We start from the raw sequence: 21,325 nt of genomic DNA on the forward strand, positions 1-21,325 counted from the left end.
TCTATCTATCTATCTATCCATCCATCCATCCATCCATCTATCTCTCTCTCTCTCTCTCTCTCTCTCTCTCTCTCTCTCTATATATATATATATATTTAGTGACATTCTGCTGTTGTACCCTGACTCTCACGCCATCCTGGGTCAGGTTATGAACAGTTTATGCTCACATAAATCCCTTCTCTGATTTCACAGCCAGCCTTCAAAGGAAGTTGCAGCAGACTGCCTGCTCTGACAGGAATCACATGGACAAGGAAAGGCTGGCAATGTGCTGTCATTATGCAGGGCCTTCCTGAATGGTGTAAACAGTACCAAGAGGTGGAAATTTGGGGATAAATGCAAGTTCAGGTCTCTGACATCAATCAAAGCAGCGTTTCTCTCACTCACAGCAAGGTATAAAACAGCCTGAGGCTGATGCAGCAGACTGCTCCTTTCCCAGAAATGAACATGCAAAAGCAAAGTCATGACTAAGAATAGAAAAAAACAATAAAATCTACACTCAGATTAATACAAAATCCCAGCTTTCCAGTCCCCATAATGCAGTTCTCAAAAGATTTTAGCTTGATTCTCTATTACACTTGGGTTTATATAACCATTAACTCGCAGCAAAATGCTTCCAGCTCAGAGCAGTGTATTTTACATCCCTTATATTCATTTCATACTTGTACAGAAAATTACATAAAACGCAGAGTATCCAGCCCAGCAGATTGCATTACTGCCTCTGCCAGAGGCTCACTCCAGCTCCTGTCTCCTGTCTGAGCTCCAGTTTCCTTTCACAGGGGGAGGAGGAAGGAGAGAAATAAATCTTTGCTGTGTCTCCCATGGGGGCTGCAGATTTGGTTTGGTTCACTAATATTTCTAAAATGCCTTGAAATGATTACCCAGAGACAAAAGTATGATGCAGATGGTCTTGCAGGGCCCAGCCTGCCCCGTGCTGGTGCCACAGATGCCAGCCCCAGGTGGCTGAATCCCAGTGCCCAACAAGGGACATGGAGAGGGGGTGATCAGGGACTGGATGATTGAATCAGTCAAGTCTCCATTGGAGAAGATGCTTTGATGGTGGTGCTGTGATATGCTGGTTAAAAAGCTCCAGAAAAAGGGGAAATTGGGGTAAAGGAGGGATCCAGGAGCCATTTAGCCCTGCAGTGCTGCCCTGATTCTGCTGTCCTGCTCTCCTGGAGGGGACACCCAGCACTGCAGTGTGAGCTGCTGCCCAAACCTCCTGAGGGCTTTGAAAAATCAAATCCAATCCATCCCATGCAGTCCTCCCTGCAGTTTTACTTCCACTGGCCAACATGACACAAAGATTCAGTCCCAACCCCAGTGCTCACCACACTCCTTGTGCCCCAAACCAGTGCAGTGACCAGTGCCATGCCCTCACCACCACCCCAGGGCTGGCAGAGCACCCACCTCACCCTAGCAAGGGTTTTTGTGCTGCTTCTGTCCCAAAATGCCACCTCTCCAGCCAGGAGGAGTGGCACAGACTGATGTCACAATGTCCCCTGCCCTGCAATCCACAGGAGGATGGCTGTCACTATGATATTTTCTGAAAAATCCCTCTGCCAGGATTTTTTCTCTTGAGAAGCCGAGAAGCCTCAGAAAAGAAATGTAAAGAATAATTGTCTGATTGTTTTGAATGTAGCTTGGAGATCATTTACTAACAGATGTATCTTTGATTGGTTTTATGTGAACTGTGTTGACTTAATGACCAATTTTAGTTTAGTTGTGCTGAGACTCTGGTCATCACAGGTTTTTATTATCATTCTTTTATAGCCTTCTGTCTGTATCCTTTCTCTATAGTTTAGTATAGTTTTAGTACATAATTTCTTATAACATATATATAATATATAATATATTATATATAATATATATAATATATAATATATAATATATAATATATAATATATAATATATAATATATAATATATATAATATAATGTAAATAATATGTACTATAAATAATATATAATATAAATAATATATCTAAAAGAATATAAGTAATATTGATATGAATCATATAATATAATTTAATGTGATGTAATGTAATGTAATGTAATATAATGTAATGTAATGTGATATGATATGATATAATATAATATAATATAATATAATATAATATAATATAATATAATATAATATAATATAATATAATATAATATAATATAATATAATAATATTGTGGTGGTGTTCGCAGGGGTTTCAGGACGAGGGAAGAAGTGAGAATTTTGACTTTATGTTTCAGAAGGTTGATTTATTATGATGTATATAATATTAATAGAAAATTATATATTAAAACTACACTAAAGAATAGAGAAAGGATTTTATCAGAAGGTTATAGGAATAGAAAGGAATGGAATGATAATAAAATCTTGTGACTGACCAGAGAGTCTGAGACAGCTGGACTGTGATTAGCTATTAATTAAGAACAACCACATAAGACCAATCAAAGATGCACCTGTTGCATTCCACAGCAGCAGATAATCATTGTTTACATTTCATCTCTGAGGCTTTTCAGCTTCTCAGGAGAAAAGATCTTAGCAAAAGAATTTTTCATAAAGTATGTCCATGACAATAATATCATATCATATCATATCATAAAATAATAAGTCTGCCTTCTGAAAACATGAAGTCAAATTCTCATCTCTTCCCCCATCCTGAAGGCCTCCCAACAGCACAGCTGGCTGGCACTGACTGTGCCCACCCACCCCAAAGTGCCCTGGCCTGGTGCCAGCAGCCCTGGGAGGCTGCAGGGTCACACAGCACCCTTGGCATGTCCCCTCTGGGCACACAAACCAGCCAAGGGCCAGCTTGGGTGGGCACTGTCCCTGTGTGTCCCCAGGAGAGCCAAGGGCTGAGCTGCACCCAGCAGCCTCCCAAAACAATCAGGATAAAAGCCTGAGTCACAGCCATCAGGAGATGAGATGAGAGCTGCTCAGAATGAGCTGGAACAGCAACAAACCCCTTCCTGCCCAAGAAGAAAAACCCTCCGTGCCACTCTTTTGTTTGTCACCAGCAACAAACCCGTTCTTGCTGTGTGTGGCAGGGAGGGAAGTGAGGAGGGGGCTCCTGCACCCAGGAGGGCTCTGCCCACCTGGCACCAGCACAGCAGCTGGGTACAGACTGCTGGTGCCACCAGAGGGGTGCCAGGACCAAACCCTGCAGGTGTGAAATGAGAGGTGGCCAGGACATCTCCCCATCCCTGGGAAGGGCATGACAGCCCACAGAGAGCTCTCCTGATGGAGCCTGACCCCCAGCAACCAGGCACAGCCCCCCAGGAACTGAACTCAGCCCCACTGACTCATTTTACAGGCTCCAAACAGGCTTAGCCTGGATTTAGGGTCACTTGGCTTGTTGCTGAAGACCAAAGGGGTGCCAGAGTCCACTGCAGCAGGAAGGGACAGGGAGGTTGGAGAGGGAAAGAGCCCACATGATATTCTTGCAGAAAGATGCTGCCTTAAATATCAAAGTCAGAAATGTGAATATCTGGAGTGGTTATGGGCTCTGAAGTCTCCATTATTATTTTTGGATTTATGACACGTCCCCATACAGGTTTTTGTGGCTGTTGTCTCAGTCCTGGCTCCTGGAAAAAGGGCTGAGCACTTCCCTGCAAGGAAGGGCAGCAAAGCAGAAATTAAACCAGCACCCAGTGAGGCCATGGGGCACCCAGAGATGCCAGGTTAATGCCTGGCAGTAATTTAGCCCCAGGTTTGCTGGCTTGTATTGGCCATGGTCACTCAGAGATCTCAGAGCTGACCCAACACGTCCCAGAGGTGCTTCCCACTCACTGCCCTGCCCCAGCCCACCAAGGGGCAACGAGCAAAGAGCACAGCACTTTAGGGGAATCCCTTACTGAGGGAAAGGTGCTGCCAGGACCTCGGGCACTGGGGAGAGCCAGCACAGAGCTCCAGCCCCTGATTCAGTCCCTCCAGGAACCAGCACTGTGCTTCCAAAACCAAAGCAGCTGCCCTGGCTGGTGCAGAGAGCCATCCCCTCCCTGTCCCTTCCAAGCCAGGCTCCTCTGCAGGGTCTGTGTATGGTCAGCACAATCTGTGCTCACTCTGCCCAGGGCTGGAGCTCACCTGAGCCAGCCCTGGAGCCTGCCCTGCTGTGACACCCCAGGGACACTGCCCAGTGCCACAGTGGGACACACAGCCCAGCCGTCACAGCCCCAGGGACACTGCCCAGTGCCACGGTGGGACACACAGCCCTGCTGTGACACTGCCCAGTGCCACGGTGGGACACACAGCCCAGCCCACCCTGCACAACAGGACTGTAAACAACAACCTCTGGATGATCCTACAGCCAAACCAGGGCCAGAGGCCATCCCAGAGCCCACTTCACATGGACAGAGAGATCATCAATTCTTCCCTTTGCACTCCCTCACAATCTTTTTATTCCCAAAGAATTAGATTTACACAGAGAAAAACCCAGCCCACAGCAGCAGGTACCCAGGGCTGTGACCAGGCAGATGCAGATTTTTGACTCTGTGGCTCGAAGAGCAGTTCTGCAGGGGAAGACACAACTTCTGCTGAGGAAGACACAAAACTTCCCACAGGCACCTTCCTCTGGCTCCTTCCTCTCCCACCACAGGAGGATTTGGCAGAAAACTCCCATCCAGCCCGTCCTTTTGTCTCAGGTAGAGAAACACAGATGAGAAATGAGAGAGAGAACACTCTGAAGTGGCTGTAAAGCCCAGCTTTGAGGGTATCAGAGGTGATTTGCTGTCTTGCAGGAGCAGCTCTGGCTGTGCCCACACCGAGCTGGCCACAAAGAGCTCCAGGAGAAAGCAGTCACTGTTTGACTTTTTGTGGACAGCCCAGGAAATCCAACAATTGAGGAGCTTTGCTTCACTCCCAGGGCTGGGATGATCCAAGATGGAAATAGGAAAGATCTTTTTGCGTTTCCTTTTCCAGGCATTGAGCCCTGGCACACCAGGGACTGTCAGTCACACACTCAGCTCCCTGCCTGCAGCTCATCCTGCAAACCCTTGGGCTGGGCTTGGGGGACACACCTTGGACCTGAGAGAGACACACAAAAACAAAGCACATCCCATCTCCAGGCCTTTCCAGCCTGCTGGATTCAAGGCACATCACCCACACTGGCATGTTCCTGCTAATATTAGCCCGGGGTGAGTCCCAGCATGTGCAGCATGCAGCTGCAGCTGTTCCAGGGGCAGCAGGAACGGGGCCCTGCACAGCCCAGGGGTGCAGCACGGCCACGTGTCCCACAGACATCCCAGGCATCTGCTCAAGGAGGTTTTAAGGATGAGTCTGTGAGTTTTGTGCACGTAGAAAAGTCTATTTATAATGCAGAGCCCTCCTGAAAATGAGCGGGGTGATGATTTTTTGGTGGCACCGGGACGTAACTTAGCATGAGTTTGTATCTCATTGGGACAAAGTCCGCTGGTGAGATGCTAAAAATACCCTGCACTGGGTGGTGAGAGAAGTGTCTGAAAAGTGTGTAATAATAAGGAAGAGTAAATAAATAAAATGGCCAGAGAAACCCTGTGATCAGCAGTGTCATGTCCTGGCAGGGCTGGAAAATCCCCACCCAGCTCCACAGCACTGCCAAGGCTCACCCACAGCCAGCACACATTCCCAAGGGAGCTGGGCTCTGAGCAATGGGAAAATCAGGGAATTAGGAGCCATCCACAAATGCTGTCTCATGGTTTCTGCCAGAGCAAAGCTGCCCCCACACAGAACCCCTGGGAACCATCCTGCCTCTCCACACACTCACAGCCCCACTCAGCACTTCCAGCAGGCACAGTTTACACCCACTGTGACAATTTGTGTTTCAACATTACAGGGAAACTAATCTGGTGCTGACTGACAGCACTGGCAAAGGCAAGGAGTGCTTGGCATTGGTGCTCTGCACCAGAAACTGCCAGCAAAAACACACCCCAGTCACCCTGGCATGAGGGACTGGAGCAGATCTCCCCTGTCTCACTACCAGGCAGCAGAAACTGAGTGCACAAAGCTCTGGCAGGATGAGGAGTTCCACACTGTGGGGTTATCTTTGTGCAGCATCACAACCAACCAAAGCTGTGAGCAGGAGCATCACCCCTGCACAGTGGGGCACCATTTATGGACACCAGCACTCCCACATCAGCCAGCCTGGCTGGGTCAGGGAGCTCTGGGCTGCAGGGACTGGCACCTCACCAGGTGGGTTCAGCACTGCAGCCTCCCCTCCCTGCAGCTCAGGGTCTGTGCTGAGACCCCGGGGAGCTGAGGGACCCAGAGCCCCCTCAGAGCACAGGTGAGCCTGGGAAGCACTGCTGGAACCACAGCGGAACCAGCCACGCTCCTGAAAACCTGCCAGAATCTATAAACCCTGGGGCAGAGATGTTATTGTCTGTAAATGCTGGAAAACCACAGACCTAGTGATGCTCTGTCCCATTAGAGACAGGGAAGCTTCTGTCAGTCAAATAAGGGGGATCAGAATCACAGAATGGCTTTGGTTGGGAAAGACCTCACAAATCATCTATTCCCAACCCCTCTGCAATGGGCAGAGAACACCTTCCACTAAACAAAGCTGCTCATGGTCCCATCCAGCCTGGCCTTGAACACTTCCAGGGATGGGACAGCCACAGCTCCTCTGGGGCAGAAGAGGACTGGGCCAGTCCTCCCTGGACTTTTCTAGTGCCCTCTTCCTGCAGGACCTGCTGGTCAGCGTGAGATGGGCACTGTGAGCATCCCCATCACAGAACAAGTGCAAGATGGGCACTGTGAGCATCCCCATCACTGGGCATGAGGAAAACACACTCTGCTGCACTCTGTTTTGCTCTCAAACGTTGCTTTAATCTGGAAATTGAACCAGAATCAAGTACCTGGCGCTGCTTCCCCCTCCCCAGGGGCCCCTGCAGCCTCCCCAGGCTGGCAGCTCCCCAGCCAAGGCTGCAGCTCCCTGCCTGCTGCAACACAGCAGGGACAAGGAGCCAGGCAGGGATGCTGGGAGGAAAACTGGCACGGATGCTGCGAGGAAAACAGGCAGGAACAGCCAGGGTGGCTGGGGAGGGCAGGCAGAGTGTGACTGCAGGGAACAAAGAGAGCTGGGGATGCTGTGCTCTTGCTGCTCCGTGGTGTTTTTTTGGCAGATCTCTCCTGCTTGGCCAGGGGCTGCGTGAGGCTGAGGTACCCACCCAGCAGTCGGGAACACTGCATCTCCTGCCCTCCGGGCTGCAGATTAATTGCTGCCTTTTGGGAAGCTGCTGTGCCAGGCTGAGAGCTAATTAAATTGTGAAACAGTAGCCCGGATCCCTGCTCAAGGGCAAGGCCGGACCTTTTGGCTTCAGACACACGGAGCTTTCCCCAGCCTCTTCCTCTGCACTGGCAGGAACTGTTAAGTGCTCCACAGACTGAAAATAAAGGCAGGACGGAGCTGCTGGGTGCCACGGAGGAACACACACAGCCCAAACAGGGCCCGCAGCAGAGCCTTTACCGTATCCGAGTGGGGAATTACTCATTCTTCGGAGATTTAAATGCAATTGGGGCAGCAGAGGGAAGCGGTAATTACATCAGCTCGCAGCCCTACGTGGGGAAGCTCAAGGACAGTCACAAAGGCGCCCTTGAACCCAAAGGGGCGGCGGATTCGGGTCACTCTGTGTCCCAACACTTGTTAGTCCCAATCTGCCCGAGGAACGTGACTTCCCTCAGCCTCCTGCCCTGGGGAGAGCCCAGGGGATGGAAACGGGGAGGTGACCGTGGCTAAACCCCGGGGCAGGGCATGCCAGGGGAGGTGACCGTGTCTAAACCCTACAGCAGGGACCGCAGGGACCCCAGCTTTGCCACCGGTTCCCTGCCTGACCTGGAAGAGGAACCCCGGCTCTCGGAGCCCCCTCGGCTCCCCAGCAGGAAAACCAGCAGAGCTCTGCTTGCCCAAGGTCAGCCCGGCTTCTCCAGGAGGCGGAGGAGCCTCAGCCTATAGCGCAGCACACGCAGCCCCTGGATAAGCTTTCACCGCGCGGCCCCAACATCTCCGCTATTTCGGATTCTTTTTTTTTTCCTTTTTTTTTTCCTTTTTTTTTTTTTTTTCCAGAAACCGCTGCACAAAGCTCCGCTTGGGTCGCTGCCAGGACGCGCAGGGATGGATGGAGCCGCTCTTCCAAAACTCTGCTCGGGAGGAAGATGAGCTCCCTTCGAGCCGATCTCTCATCGCCTGCTCCAGGCACGGCCCCCCAGCCCTCCTCTGCCTGTCTCTCACTCCCAGACCCATCTGGCAGCAGCACGCTCCCCGCTGGCTTATCTCGCTTGGAAAAAGCAGAATAGCAGGCGAGAGGAGCGGGGGAGAAGCCGTCCCGGTCCGCACGGGCAGATCCTCCAAGGGCGCTGGAGCTCTGCCACGGGACAACAACTGCAGAGCTGCCGCTGCGGGGATTCGGGAAAGTGGGATCGTTATCCACATCCCAGGGCTGGGTTTGCACCCCAAAAGTGGGAATCAACAGAAAGGGCTTTCTTTTCAGACTTACAGTCTGGTCTGGTGTTTTCAGCTGAAAAAACTACATAAATGAACACGGGAAGGGCAGGAAAGGAGAAACATCCCGTAAGACCCTGCCTTGGCAGATACACCAGCGGCCGCAGCCGCTCCGGACAAAAGGCACCGACAGCCCTGGGGATGCCTCCCTGGGGCATCCCGCTCCTTCCAGCCCTCCCTACCCGCGGGGCGCCACCCCAGCCTGGCCCAGGACCCCACCGGGGCTCCAGCGGTGCGGGGAGGCTGCGGCAGCCGAGCCTGGGGACGCCGAGCCCAGCTCAGCCCTCTCCGCTTTTGGCTTCAGACACACGGAGCTTTCCCCAGCCTCTCCCTCTGCAAACGCAGCAACTATTAAGTGCTCCATAGACTGAAAATAAAAGCAGGACGGCGGCTCCTCCCGGCTGAACCCCAAAAAGCGGCTGCTCCCTCCGTGGGTCCCCATTTGCAACCCCCGCGCCCCACCCACCTTCGAAGTCGGAGATGATGCCCTCCAGGTGGGCGCTGACGGCCGGGTCGGCCATGGCGGGGCGCGGGGCGCTGCCCCCCGGCTCCGCGGTGCGCGCTGCGGCCGCGCGAATGGCGGAGGGCGAGCGGCTGCGGCCGCCCCCCGCCCCGCCGGGCAGCCAGCCATGCCCCCGGCCCGGCCCAGCCCGGCCCGGCCCGGCACGGCCCCTCGCCGCGCACTGGCTGCTCCCCACGCCCGTCACGCCGCCCCCTCCGCCGCGCCGGCCCCTCCGCGGGGCGGCGGCCGCGACCCCCGCCCCGCCCTGGTGTGCGCCCCGGGTTATACCGCGTCCCCCGGGTTATACCGCTGTGCCCTCCGCTCGGGGAACACACTGGGGAACCAAGCAGAGCTGCCCCACGGAGCGTTGAGGCGGCCCCACACGGGTGGGTCGCTGCCCCGATGTTCTGGGCACCCCCGGGCTGTGCCCCATCCCCCGGGCCCGCTGTGCCCCTCGGCTCGGAGCCCCCACGCTGGGGAACCAAGCAGCGCTGCCCCACACGGATGGAAGCGGCCCCGATGTTCTGGGCACCCCCGGGTTATACCGCATTCCCCGGGCCCGCTGTGCCCTCGGCTCGGAACCCCAGTGACGGGGAACAGGCTGGGGAACCAAGCAGCGCTGCCCCACGGAAGGTGGAAGCGGCCCCACACGGGTGGGTCGCTGCCCCGATGTTCTCCGGCGCTGATGGAGCCTTTTCGCTTCTCGGTTTAGCCTTGTTTGGAAAGGGACAAGTCGGCCACGCTCCGTTTTGTGGTTGCTCAAAATCAAACCGGCGCTGCGTTAACAAACCGCTGCCGAATCCAAGCAGCCCCGCTCTGGAAAATCAGCGCTGCAGGAAGGAGCAGAGGGGAGGCAAAACTTGCCCCGATGCTGAGCCCAGCGCTCGGTGCTGCCACGGCTCCCTCCGCTCCAGCCCCAGCCAGCGAGGAAAACGCTCTGGCACCGACACCAGCCCCGTCCGTGACACTGCTGCCCCTTCCCCACCTCTCACACCCTCCCAGGTTGAGCATCTCGCTATCTGATGCTTCTCCCTTTCCGGTGTTCATTCAAATCCTGCCCTCTTGACCCTCTTTTTTATCGTCCCCGCCCTGTGTTTTAATAGCATCATTTTAAAGTGATGATACCCCCTGAAATGTGTCCAGGCACATCAACAGGAAAGGAAAAATGAATGGGTTGGGCTTTCAGTCCACTTGGGGTGAGCCATAAAGGAAAATGATGTAAAACATTAGGACAGTTACTGCAGAAAGTATGAGCTTCACCACAGATGTCACCCTTTTAATTTCACACATTTAAAGTCTGCAAACACCACAGACTCCCCCAGAGTGTAAATGAACCAGAAAATGAAACCAACAGTACCAGTTTCCCAGACTCAACCAGCTCCAGGTTCTCCACACTGTCCAAGGAAAGGCATTACTTGAAACCATGAGAACTGTTTAAATAATCTTGAGAGCACTTTTACAACAGAGGTATGATATTTTAGGGCAGGTACAGTGGGTTTCCTCTCCTCTGGCAGGCAGCAGTGCTCAGCTCTTTCATTTTTTGCTCTCCTTGTGGTGTCACAAACCACCAGAGCAGCGTGGGGAGGGACAGCTCTGCATCTCTCTGCATCACAAATGCAAACAAAAATGCCTTTCCTGCAATACAGTGCCTGTAAAACTCCTTGGTGCCATCCTGGCTGAGCACCACCTGCTGTTCTCCATGGCTTGGAGGAGAACAGGAATGGCCATGGACCTGTGGCTCCTGTGGCACTGAGCTCAGCACCCGGGTGCCAGCTCCCTGCTGTCCCCACCGCAGAGGGCTGGCCCGTGTCACTGCCATTGATTTTTGAAAGAAAGTGTCTTTATTTTTCCCCTCCCAAGCAGTCTTATGCGGGTCACACCAGCAATCCATTTCCAGCAGGTAAAAATGTAGCTGTCAATAATTAACTTTGTTACTGAGAGAGAAAAAAGTCCCTCTTTGTTAAAAATCATGGATGACTCGCTGACTGGAAGAACAGAACCTGGATTATTAGCCTTTTACAAAATCTGTTAAACATCCTGACTGCAGCCTCATCACAAAGTTGTAGAATGGGTTTGAGCAGGAAAAAACAAAACAAAACAAAACAAAACAAAAACTAAGCAAGACAACCTAAAAATCGTCATTGTAAACAAGACTTTAAAAGAGCAATACCAGCAATCTGAGGAAGAACCAAGCACATTTTTTGATGTTCAGAACCTACCCCCTTGCAAATCCCATAAGATTCAACGTGACAGCCCCTGCTTGGAGTTTGGTGGCACTCTCTGAGCTGTGGTCACACAGGGATTGGAGTGATGCTGTGATGGGAACTCTGTTTTTGAGGTCAACAGGAGGCAAGAAGAAATAAACCACTAGAAAAAACCTCAAAACCTTCTTGATGGACTGTGGTGGGAGCGTCACAATGACGTCTGGTGGAGCTGGTGAAGGAGCTCAAAGCACTTCAGCAGAAGAGGTTGGGGCAGTTTGGGTCAGTCCCAGCTCCCTGGGTCACTCTGTGTTTCCCAAGCAAAGGCAATTTGGGTTATGTTATCATCCTGGATCTAATAAAAGTTTAGCAAATGGAGCAGCCCAGAGGCGAGCCCCATGAAGTGTGAAATAAAATATCCAGGCTAGAAGTAGGAGTTCCTTTTCATTAAAACCAGCTGGGTCATATTGCACCCATGTGCACCTAAGGCACTAAGAAGGGGGGAGAAAGATGGAAAATTACAGCAACTGAAGAATAACAAGAATATCCAGAGCTCTAACAGTAAATATTTAAAGCAGCAAGGTATGTAAACAGCTCACCTCATAGCACATACCCAAAACTCCTGCTAGAAGAAGAGGAGCAAGCTTTCCTCCAGGGAGATAAGCCCATCCTTCTCTCCTTTGGAGACTCTCTTACCCTTTTATCTCATTGAGCCATATCAGAAGCACAGCTTTACAAGAGCATCAGCCCAGAAAAACCATCCCCAAGCTGCACATAACCAAGCTCCACTTCATCTGGTTTTCTACCTGCATCCTCAACCCAAAAGCTCATGTTTAGCCAAATCCTTCTTCTACAAAGGCAGGCAACCCTGGGAAGCTTCTACAAAGGCAGGCAATCCTTCTCCAGAGGGATGGAGAATCTGTCTCCTCCTCTGGAACTGGGTTTTGGTCAGCATAGCAGTGTGTGCTGTACTGCTCAGCCAAACACAGTTTGACACAGCCCCTGCTTTGCCTTTTCCAGGCAGATCGAGGAGATTGAGGACCCTGAGACTTCTCCTGATGAAAGATGTCCCACAGTGATCACATCACCTACACTGCCTCAGATAAACTAATCAGGTTCTGCTCCCTCTGTCCTTGTGGCAGGGATTTTCTTCAGTCACTTCTCCACCCTTCCTGCTCCTTCCCCCCCCCCCCCCCCCGACACATCACAGGTGTTTGTAATTACATTTTAATTTTTATCTGAAAAGAGAAAGAGCTCCCTTTTCAAAAGGAAGAGAGCAGATCACATCTCTTCTATCCCTTGCTGCTCCCCTTGCTCACACAACCAAGGGTCTCACTCACTGTTTTTACTGTACCAGGAGCCTCACCTCAAGCTCCTGCTTTGATAAGACCTTCGGGATCCTCTGCACAACAACTGCTGCTCAAGATAAAATTCCTGCTCTCCAAAGCACTGGCTGCTGGAGAATTTTAGGTAAATATTTTCCTTGCTGTGTTACATTACAGTAGAAATATTTCTTGTTTCATTATTACACCAGGCCACCACTGACTGCCCAGCCCTTTCTCCTTCACCATCACCCTGCTCTTCAGATGAGCAAGAAACTTCCTGCAAAGTTGTTTTATTGGCCTAGAAGTGATTTCCTGCCCCCAGAAAGGCAGTCTGTAAAATCTGCTGAGCACTCAGTTACAGGTACCAAGCTAAAAATGGATGAAAAGAAGCTTTAACCCTTTTCTCCCTGGGTGCTTTACCCCTGGGCTCAGGGTAAAAGCAGGGATGTTCCTCAAGGGCTTCTCCACATCTCAGCTCAAACTCTTCCAGAAGCAGCCAGGGCTGGTCACAGCTTCTAACCTGGCATGGGTGTGGGGGATCACAAAGCAACCAGGCTTAGAAAGGAGATTTCAAGGATAAAAAAAATCATAGGAGAGAAAAAAAAAAATCATAAGAGAAAAAACCGCAACCAAACAAGGAGATGGCAGGTATCAGATTCAGAAGATCCTTTAACAGGCCAAGGCAGAAAAGGGACTTTCCTATCCAAAGCCATTTCAAGCAGCACTCTGCACTTTCCTTGCAGGCTGCTAAGAATGCAGTTTTTCAGGCAGATTTTCCTCCTCCCACAAGTCAAGGTTTTTCTGAAGCTCTTATCAGTCTCACAATCTGCTGCAGTCATGAGCATCAGGCTGGGTTAGATGGGGCCGTGACTCATTGTGGCTACCTGAGCCTTAAAGTATCACCTACACAGAAGTGAGCAATTGTGAAGGCAGCTCTGAAGAGCCACAGGATCTTCCCCTTTCTCCTCATATGTTAATTAGAAAACAAAACTCTTTATTGATTATGGCCTCTTCCACCCCATGCTTTGAAGCTTACAGACCAAAATGACCATGTAGGAGCAGCTAAATTTCATTATTATTAACCACTCAATGTTTCTTTGAGAGCACAAACACCTTTCCTTGCTGCTGATCTCAGGTGAAAGCTCCCCAGCCTTTCTGGGAAGGTGCAGGGGATGGGTGGAGGCATCTGCAGCGTGAGACACCAACCCCAGAGTGCTCAGGGCATCACTTCCAGCTCAGCACCAAGGCAGGTGGCAGAACCCAAGAAATTCCTCTGGCTGCCCTAGAAAACTCGAGCCCCTGCCCAAGGAGCTCAGAGACCCTGGCACAGAGCCCAAGAGCCCTGTGCCTTTGATTTAACCCTTAGAAAAAACAACTACCAACATTATATGAAGAATTATAAGCCATGAAAGTTTAAATAAAATAATAGTGGGTTTATCATGAAATAAAAAATAAATTTTTAAAATTTTTAGAATGAAAGTGCAAGAAACAAAATAGAAGAATCTGAGCATGTCCAGCCTTTCTCCTTCTTAGCCTCCACCTTCTGCTATGATTGCTGGCAATTTTAGATTAGTTTAGAATAAAAGCTCACTGTCTAACATAAGTAATAAGTATTAGAAAGTAATTACAAATATTGTACACACAGTTTTTAGTATAAAAAAATAACATTGCCCCAGAAGCTAGCAAAGTGCCTCTAACTGTCTTGCTGAGCAGACCTCAGCAAGTCAAGAGAAAGAATTTTATAGATAAGAAACAATAAACAACCTTGAGCCCAAAAAATGAAAAGCTCTGACTCCTTCTTCCACCACCGGGCTAAGAAAAGAAACTTTCTAACACATCTGAAGTCACTCTGAGCAGCAGAAGATCCCGAGAGGCAGAGTCACAGGGAGACACAGATTTACATCACCCCGAGGTGAAGGAATGGTGGAGCTCTTCTCACAAACCAAAAATAATAGTTGTTACCATCACCTTCCCCTCTGCTCCTTGCAGTGCTGAGTTCCTGCCCCTGCCCCGAATCCACCCCTGCACCCAAACCCACCTGCGAGAGCTGCAGCCATCTCCACGTGACAGCTGGGGAAACTGAGGCACGGGACAGATGTCACTCAGCAGCAGGGAGCTGGCAGGCCATCCCAGCAGGGCAGGGAGCAGTGCTGGGTGCCCCTAAACCTTGGGAATTGCCCCTAAAGTTTGGGAATTGCCCCTAACCCTCGGGAAGTGCTGCTGTCCCTGCCTGGGGACGAGGGGACTCCGGAAGGAAAATCAGCCACGGCTCCCATCCCCTGTGCCTGTGGTTTCGTGGGGATGAGGGAACAGCCCAGCCCTGATGACGCAGGAATTGTCACCAAAAGAGGCTCCAGAGGATCTTCCTGCTTCCCCAGGGTAGGAAACACGGGCAGGACGGACGCTGGTCACACTTCCCTTCCTCTGCAAGGAAACCGAGAGCATGGGAAAAGCTAAAATAATTCTAAACAGGGTGGCTAATTTGAGATTTCTGGATAACAAACTTATTTATTTATTTATTTATTTATTTATTTATTTATTTATTTATTTATTTATTTTGATGCTGTTGGATCTCATCCTTTAGTGCCACAGAGCGGGTCAGGTAACTTTGAAGAGTGGATAACAGGAAAAAGACAAAATATGGAAGAATGGCAGAAGGGCAGCACTTAAAGGGCTTTTAATAAAGAGTTTGCTCGTGAAAAGAGCCTCAGCACAAAGGACTTCACTGCCCTTGTAGGTCCCAGCATGGCCACAAGCCACCAATGTCACAAAATTAAAGTGAGTAACTCCTAAATTGTATTACATTTCAGACTTTTAGCAGCAAGGCAGAAACGATTAGAGCTCCCTCATGAGCCATCCTGGCTGCCCAGCATCACTCAGACCCCACAGAGGGTGGAGAGGGGATGGGGCTTTAGAAACACCACCCACAGATGCACTGCAGGGAAGAGCTGCTCTGGACAAAGATCCCTGTTGCCAAGGGAACAAAAATACCCCAATCCAACCCCAAATATGGTTATGGTGTAAATGGATCAGTAAGAGTGGACCTGATAAGATTTTAAAGGGATAAGGTGTAAAGGGACTGATGTGAAATCAAGGGAGCAAAAGGCCAAAGAGGTTTCTGCTGGCAGGAAATTAAAGAAGGCACGAGGAAGGAGAAGGTCCCTGAAGCTTCTCAGATATTCAGTGTACAAACAGGGCACACAGCAAACTTGGTGTTCTGCAGCTGAGGTGCCCCATGGGAGCTGGATGGGTGAGGAACAAGCACAGACAACCACAGCCTCCTCTCCCCCCCCAGCAGATGCTCAAGAAGATGAAGATCAAGGCTTGCCTTCCTGTCAGCTTTAACCCCATTAAATCAGCACACAGAGGAGGAACCAGCCTGCTCTTCTCACAACCAGGGATGCACCAGGTGTGGTTCCACGGAGCAGGGCAGGGGCGGCACCAACACCCTGGAAACAGAGCTGGGTCTGTCCTGCTCCCACTGTGCTCATCCCTGATGCTCCCAAACACCTCCCTGGGATTCATGGGGTCACCCAGGGCCAAGGTGGGATTCAAGCCAGGCACCTGATCCCAGGGTGTGCCTGCTGGAAGGATGCTGTGGGTCAGCACTGGCTGGGCTGGGGGGCACACAGCTGGGCTGGGGGGCACAGCTCTGCCCCTCCAACCCCCTCCCATGGATCTGAGCCTCATCCCCTCCAAGGAGCAGCCACCCAGCCCCCTGAATGTTGGGATCTTTAGCTGCTCACAGTGACCCTGAGATGTGTAGAAAGTCTCTTTTCCCAGCCTGGTGCTTGAGGAAGGAGTCAGGGCTCTTCATTTCTCTGTCTCAAGGTTGTTTATTGCATCTTATCTATAAAAAATTTTCTCCTGCCCTGCCGAGGTCCATCCAGCAGGACAGTTCCAGGCACTCTGCCTGCCCCTGGGGTGGTGTTATGTCTTTATACTAAAAACTACATGAACAATGTTTACAATTACTTCCCAATACCTCTCACCTATGTTAGACAGTGAGCTTCTACTCTAAACCAATCCAAAAGTGCCACCATCACAGCAGAAGATGGAGGCCAAGAAAGAAGGAGAAAGGCTGGACACACCCAGTTCCCTCCATCTTGCCTCCTGAACCCCGATACCAAAAACCCCAAAATCTACTTTTTCACCTTGTGATAAATTCACTATTATTCCACCTAAACTGTTGTAGCTTGCTGATCCTCATATAAGGTTGGTAATTTGCTCCATGGGTCATAATCAAACCCACAGGTGTTTTGGGCTCTGTGCCAGGGTCTCTGAGCCCCCTGGCAGGGTCCTGGCCGTCCTGGACAGCCAGAGGGATGTTCTGGGTTTCCACATCTGACCTGGTGTCGCAGACAACTTTTATGAAAAATCCTTTCCTTAGGATTTTTCCTCCTGAGAAGCTGAGAGGCCTCAGGAACAAAATGTAAACATTGATTATCTGCTGCTGTGGAATGCAACAGGTGCATCTGGGATTGGCCCATGTTGGATCTTTGTAATTAATGGCCAATCACAGTCAGCTGGCTCAGACAGAGAGCCAAGCCACAAACCTTTGTTATAATTCTTTTATAATTTATAATTCTATTCTTAGTTAGCCTTCTGATGAAACCTTTTCTTCTATTCTTTTAGGATAGTTTTAATGTAATATATATCATAAAACAATAAATCAAACCTTCTGAAACATGGAGTCAGATCCTCATCTCTTCCCCACTCCCAAAACCCCTGTGAACATGGTCACAACCTGGAGCTGTGCACACACACAGCTGGAGTCACTGCAGTGCCAGCAGTTCCATGCCAAGGCAGTGATTGTGGCCACGGTGCTGCCCCCAGGGACATCATCCCAGCCCCCCTGGGCTCCTGGGTGTCCCCATGGCACTGCACCCCCGTGCCTGGGAGGGCAGTGCCAGGCAAGGGAAGCACAGCTCCCTGGTGTTGGTTAAACAGCAGGGCACGCTTGCAGAGGAAGGAAATGGAAAGAGGATCAGGAGCTGCATCTGCCTGAACCTCAGGCAGTGAAAACAAACTCAGTCGCAAGCTCTTGTTCTTCTCAGTTTCAGGTCAGGCTTTTTTAAGCACCTGGGAGGTGCAATTTAGTATCCAAGCAGAAAACTGACTTAATTACTTTAATTATATTTTTTAAAAAATAATTATTAATTACTGCTTTTTAGCATTAAAGCCAAACAGGCACAGAACTCAGTGTCTCATGACAGCACAGATGTTTTAATAGAAACAAGAGGCTTCAGGAACTTCAGTGCTCATCCTTAATGAGTTTAACACACACAGGGCTCAGCACGTTTCCTTTGGAAAACCTTCCTGCGTGGTTGGCTCCAGGAGGAATTGCAGTGCCTGGGCCTTGGGGCAGGGAACACCTTTTCACGGGTGGTTACGGGGGGGAGGAGAAGGTGAGGGTCAGTCAGAACACTGAATCCCCTGGAAAGAGGCTGTTTCCAGCACTGTCAGCTTCCCAGCAGCCCCTAACTGGGGAGAATTTACAGGAATAAATAAACTGGCAGTGCTACAAGCACAGAGCACTCCACCTCCAGATGTGAATGTCTCATTTCCACGTGGTGGCCGAGGCAGGGCTGGAATCTCCATCCCAGGGGAGGAGGCGGGCACAGGCCAGCCCCTCCACAAATCCCACTCATCCCACACATCCCAGCTGCCCTGGGCACTGTCCCTCACCCCTCCAGTGCTCCCCATCCCTGTCCCGTCACATGAGGCCACCAGACTCCTGTGGACTCTCCGGTTGCTGTTGATGTTCTCCGCCCCAAGATGTGCAGGATGTCTCTGCTTCAGCCCACACAACTGAAGAACGAGTCTGGACTCTTCACTTTTCAGTCTTGAGGTTGTTTATTAATTCTTATCTATAAAATTTTCTTTCTGCCCAGCCGGGATCTGCTCAGCAGGGCAGCCACAGGCACTCTGTGTTGTCCTTTTATACTACAAACTATGTATAACATATTTACACTTAATCCCCAATACCCATCACCTATGTTAGACAGTGCACTTCTACTCTAAACCAATCCCAAAGTGCCAACATCACTGCAGAAAATGGAGAACAAGAAGAAGAAGAAAGGCTGGACACGCCCTGATTCCTCCATCTTGTCCCCATAATTCCCATACCAAAAATCCTAAAATCTACATTTTCACCCTGTGATAATTTAATTATTAGACGATTCAAACCTGTGTGACTTTCAGGTGCTCATACAAAGCTGGTAACTTGCTCCAGGGGTCAAAATCAAATCCCCAGGTGCTCTGGGGACCCTGACAGGGTCCTCAGCAACTCTGGACACCCAGAAGGATGCACTGAGCTCCGACACCGGGGGACCAGGGATGAGCTGGGGAATCTCCTCTGGCAGCCCCTGCTGCTCCCTCAGCCACAGCTCGCGACCTTTTCAACCCAAAACTTTCCAGCCATAAATTTACCAGCCTCATGGCAGGAAACTTGCTTTGCTTAGGCTTCTCCCCTGCTTCTCAGAGAACCATTTCCAGCAGCCCCCGGTTGTTTCTCCCCACTCCTCCGAGATATTCCAGGCACACAGCAAAATCTGCTGCAGCACAAAGACCCTAAAACTCCCTGGAAAGGTTCACAGGCTGCAGGTCAGGCCTCAGGAGCAGCTGGACCTCCTGATCTCCTTGCTTACCATCAAATTATTATTATTATTATTATTATTATTATTATTATTATTATTATTATTATTATTATTATTATTATTATTCCTCCTTTCTGACATAAAGCAGTTTGATAAGAACAATTCTCACAGGCTGCAGGTCAGGCCTCAGGAGCAGCTGGACCTCCTGATCTCCCTGCTTACCATCAAAAGATCAATAAAAATAAGAATAAGAACAAGAACAAGAACAAGAACAAGAATAAGAATAAGAATAAGAATAAGAATAAGAATAAGAATAAGAATAAGAATAAGAATAAGAATAAGAATAAGAATAAGAATAAGAATAAGAATACTTTCTGACATGAAGCAGTTTGATAAGAACAATTCCCAGATGGAGGCACAGCCCCACACCCACTCAGCTTCCTCTGGGCAGCATGGACACGGTGTGGGAGCTCACTGCACAGCAGGAGCAGGACACAAGGGCAGGGGGAGAGGAAGAATGAGCACAATTTTCCTTTCCTTTTACAGGTTTTGGCAGACAGCAGTGAAAGCACCAGAGGGGATGCTGAGGTGTGATCATCCACACAGCACCAGGCGCCACTGGTGGCTTCTCTTTGCTCCAGCCCCAGCACACAGGGATGGGAAAGGTGCACAGGAGGACAGGAATTGCTGTCACAGTCCATGGGGTGTCCCCATGCAGCTGGAAATGGATGCCCTGCAATGGTCTGGCCATTTTTGGAGGAAACATCCTCAGCTCCACCTCAGCTACCCGGGACAGCCTGGCAAGTCTGACATGGGCACACAGAAGTCAGGCAGGATTGGTGCTGTTCAACTGCTCAAGGAGTGCAAATGGGGAAGGGATGCAGCATCCTGGGGAGCAGCTGCCCTCAGCACGGGCAGGCTCTGCCTTGGATGTTACAGCTCATTAAAACATTAAAAGTCTGTCACAGCCCTCCCAGACCTGCACAAAACACACCCAAGGTAACTCCCACTAACGAGAGCCCAGGATAACCCCAGACATGTCCAAAGCAACTCTCACTAACCAGATCCCAGGATAATACCAGACATATCCAAGATTAATTCCCATTAATCAGATCCCAGAATAACCCCAGACACTACCAAAGTAAATTTCACTGACCAAATTCCAGGATAATCCCAGACATACCCTAAGTTCCTCCTACTAACCAGATCTCAGGATAATACCACATATATCCAAGGTTAATTCTCACTAACCAGATCCCAGGATAACCCAAGACACATCCAGGGTAAATTTCACTGACCAAATTCCAGGATAATCCCAGACATGTCCAAAGCAACTCCAACTACCAGATCCCAGGATAATTCCAGACATATCCATGGTTAATTCTCATTAGCCAGATCCAGGATAATCCCAGACACATCCAGGGTAAATTCCACTAACCAGATCCAGGATAACCCCAGACACATCCAAGGCAATTCCCATTATCAGATCCCAGGATAATTCCAGACATATCCAAGATTAATTCCCACTAACCAGATCTTGGGATAATCCCAGACACTTCCAAGGTAAATTTCACTGACCAATTTCCAGGATAACCCCAGCAGGATCCAGTGATGGATGTAGCCAAGCTCTGCTGGGCACCACCAAAGGAACCACCCTGAACTGTGGTTCAAGGGATTTACCCCAACACAGGAGGCAGCCCAGGAGCTCAGATCCAGCTGCTTTCCTGCAGGAAAAGCATGGCAAGGGGAATACAGAGCCCTCTCCAAGCAGGTCTCCACACCAGCTTCTGTTCCCCAGCCTTGCAGACACCCAGCACTGCCTACTCAGCATCTTCTACAGATGCAGAACTTTCACAGCTGATTTAAAACATGCAGTAAAAAATAAAAAGTAATGAGTCAAAGATTTTAGTTTTTCAGTTTCCCCTCCCTTTCCCCTGCTCAGCCCTGCAGACCCTGCCTGAGGTTTCCCTGCTGCAGGGCACTTGTCCCTGCTGATTGAATCATTGCTGCAGGAGAGGATTGATGCTGTCACCAGCCCCTCAGGCTCACCCTGCCTGCTGGAACACACTGTCACACACCCTGAGCAGCACAACACCCCCAGCCTGCCCCAGTGCAGCTTCCCAAGAGCCACAGCTGGCACACACAGCTGGGCTCTGGGCATTTCAGCCTCCAGAGACAAAGGAGGATTGAAAAAAAAAATAGGAAAAAAAAAAATCAACTTGGAGATGTGCT

At 50.2% G+C, this 21,325-nt stretch overlaps 1 protein-coding gene across 4 annotated transcripts in view; it reads right to left on the reverse strand.

Moving 5' to 3' along the window:
- The window catches only part of SEPTIN9 (septin 9), a 156,074-nt gene that overhangs the window by 65,794 nt on the left and 68,955 nt on the right, over window positions 1-21,325 (reverse strand). The window contains exon 1 of one of the 4 annotated variants that reach the window (XM_058817494.1): window positions 8,933-9,021. The exons of the other annotated variants lie outside the window; for them this stretch is intronic. Within the exon in view, the coding sequence (XP_058673477.1) occupies window positions 8,933-8,987 (55 nt within the window). The 5' untranslated portion in view covers window positions 8,988-9,021. Of the gene's footprint in view, window positions 1-8,932; window positions 9,022-21,325 lie in introns of those variants that run through there. 4 annotated transcript variants of the gene reach the window in all.

Source organism: Ammospiza caudacuta, chromosome 19, assembly GCF_027887145.1.
Source record: "Ammospiza caudacuta isolate bAmmCau1 chromosome 19, bAmmCau1.pri, whole genome shotgun sequence".
NCBI classification, from domain to species: Eukaryota; Metazoa; Chordata; class Aves; order Passeriformes; family Passerellidae; genus Ammospiza; species Ammospiza caudacuta.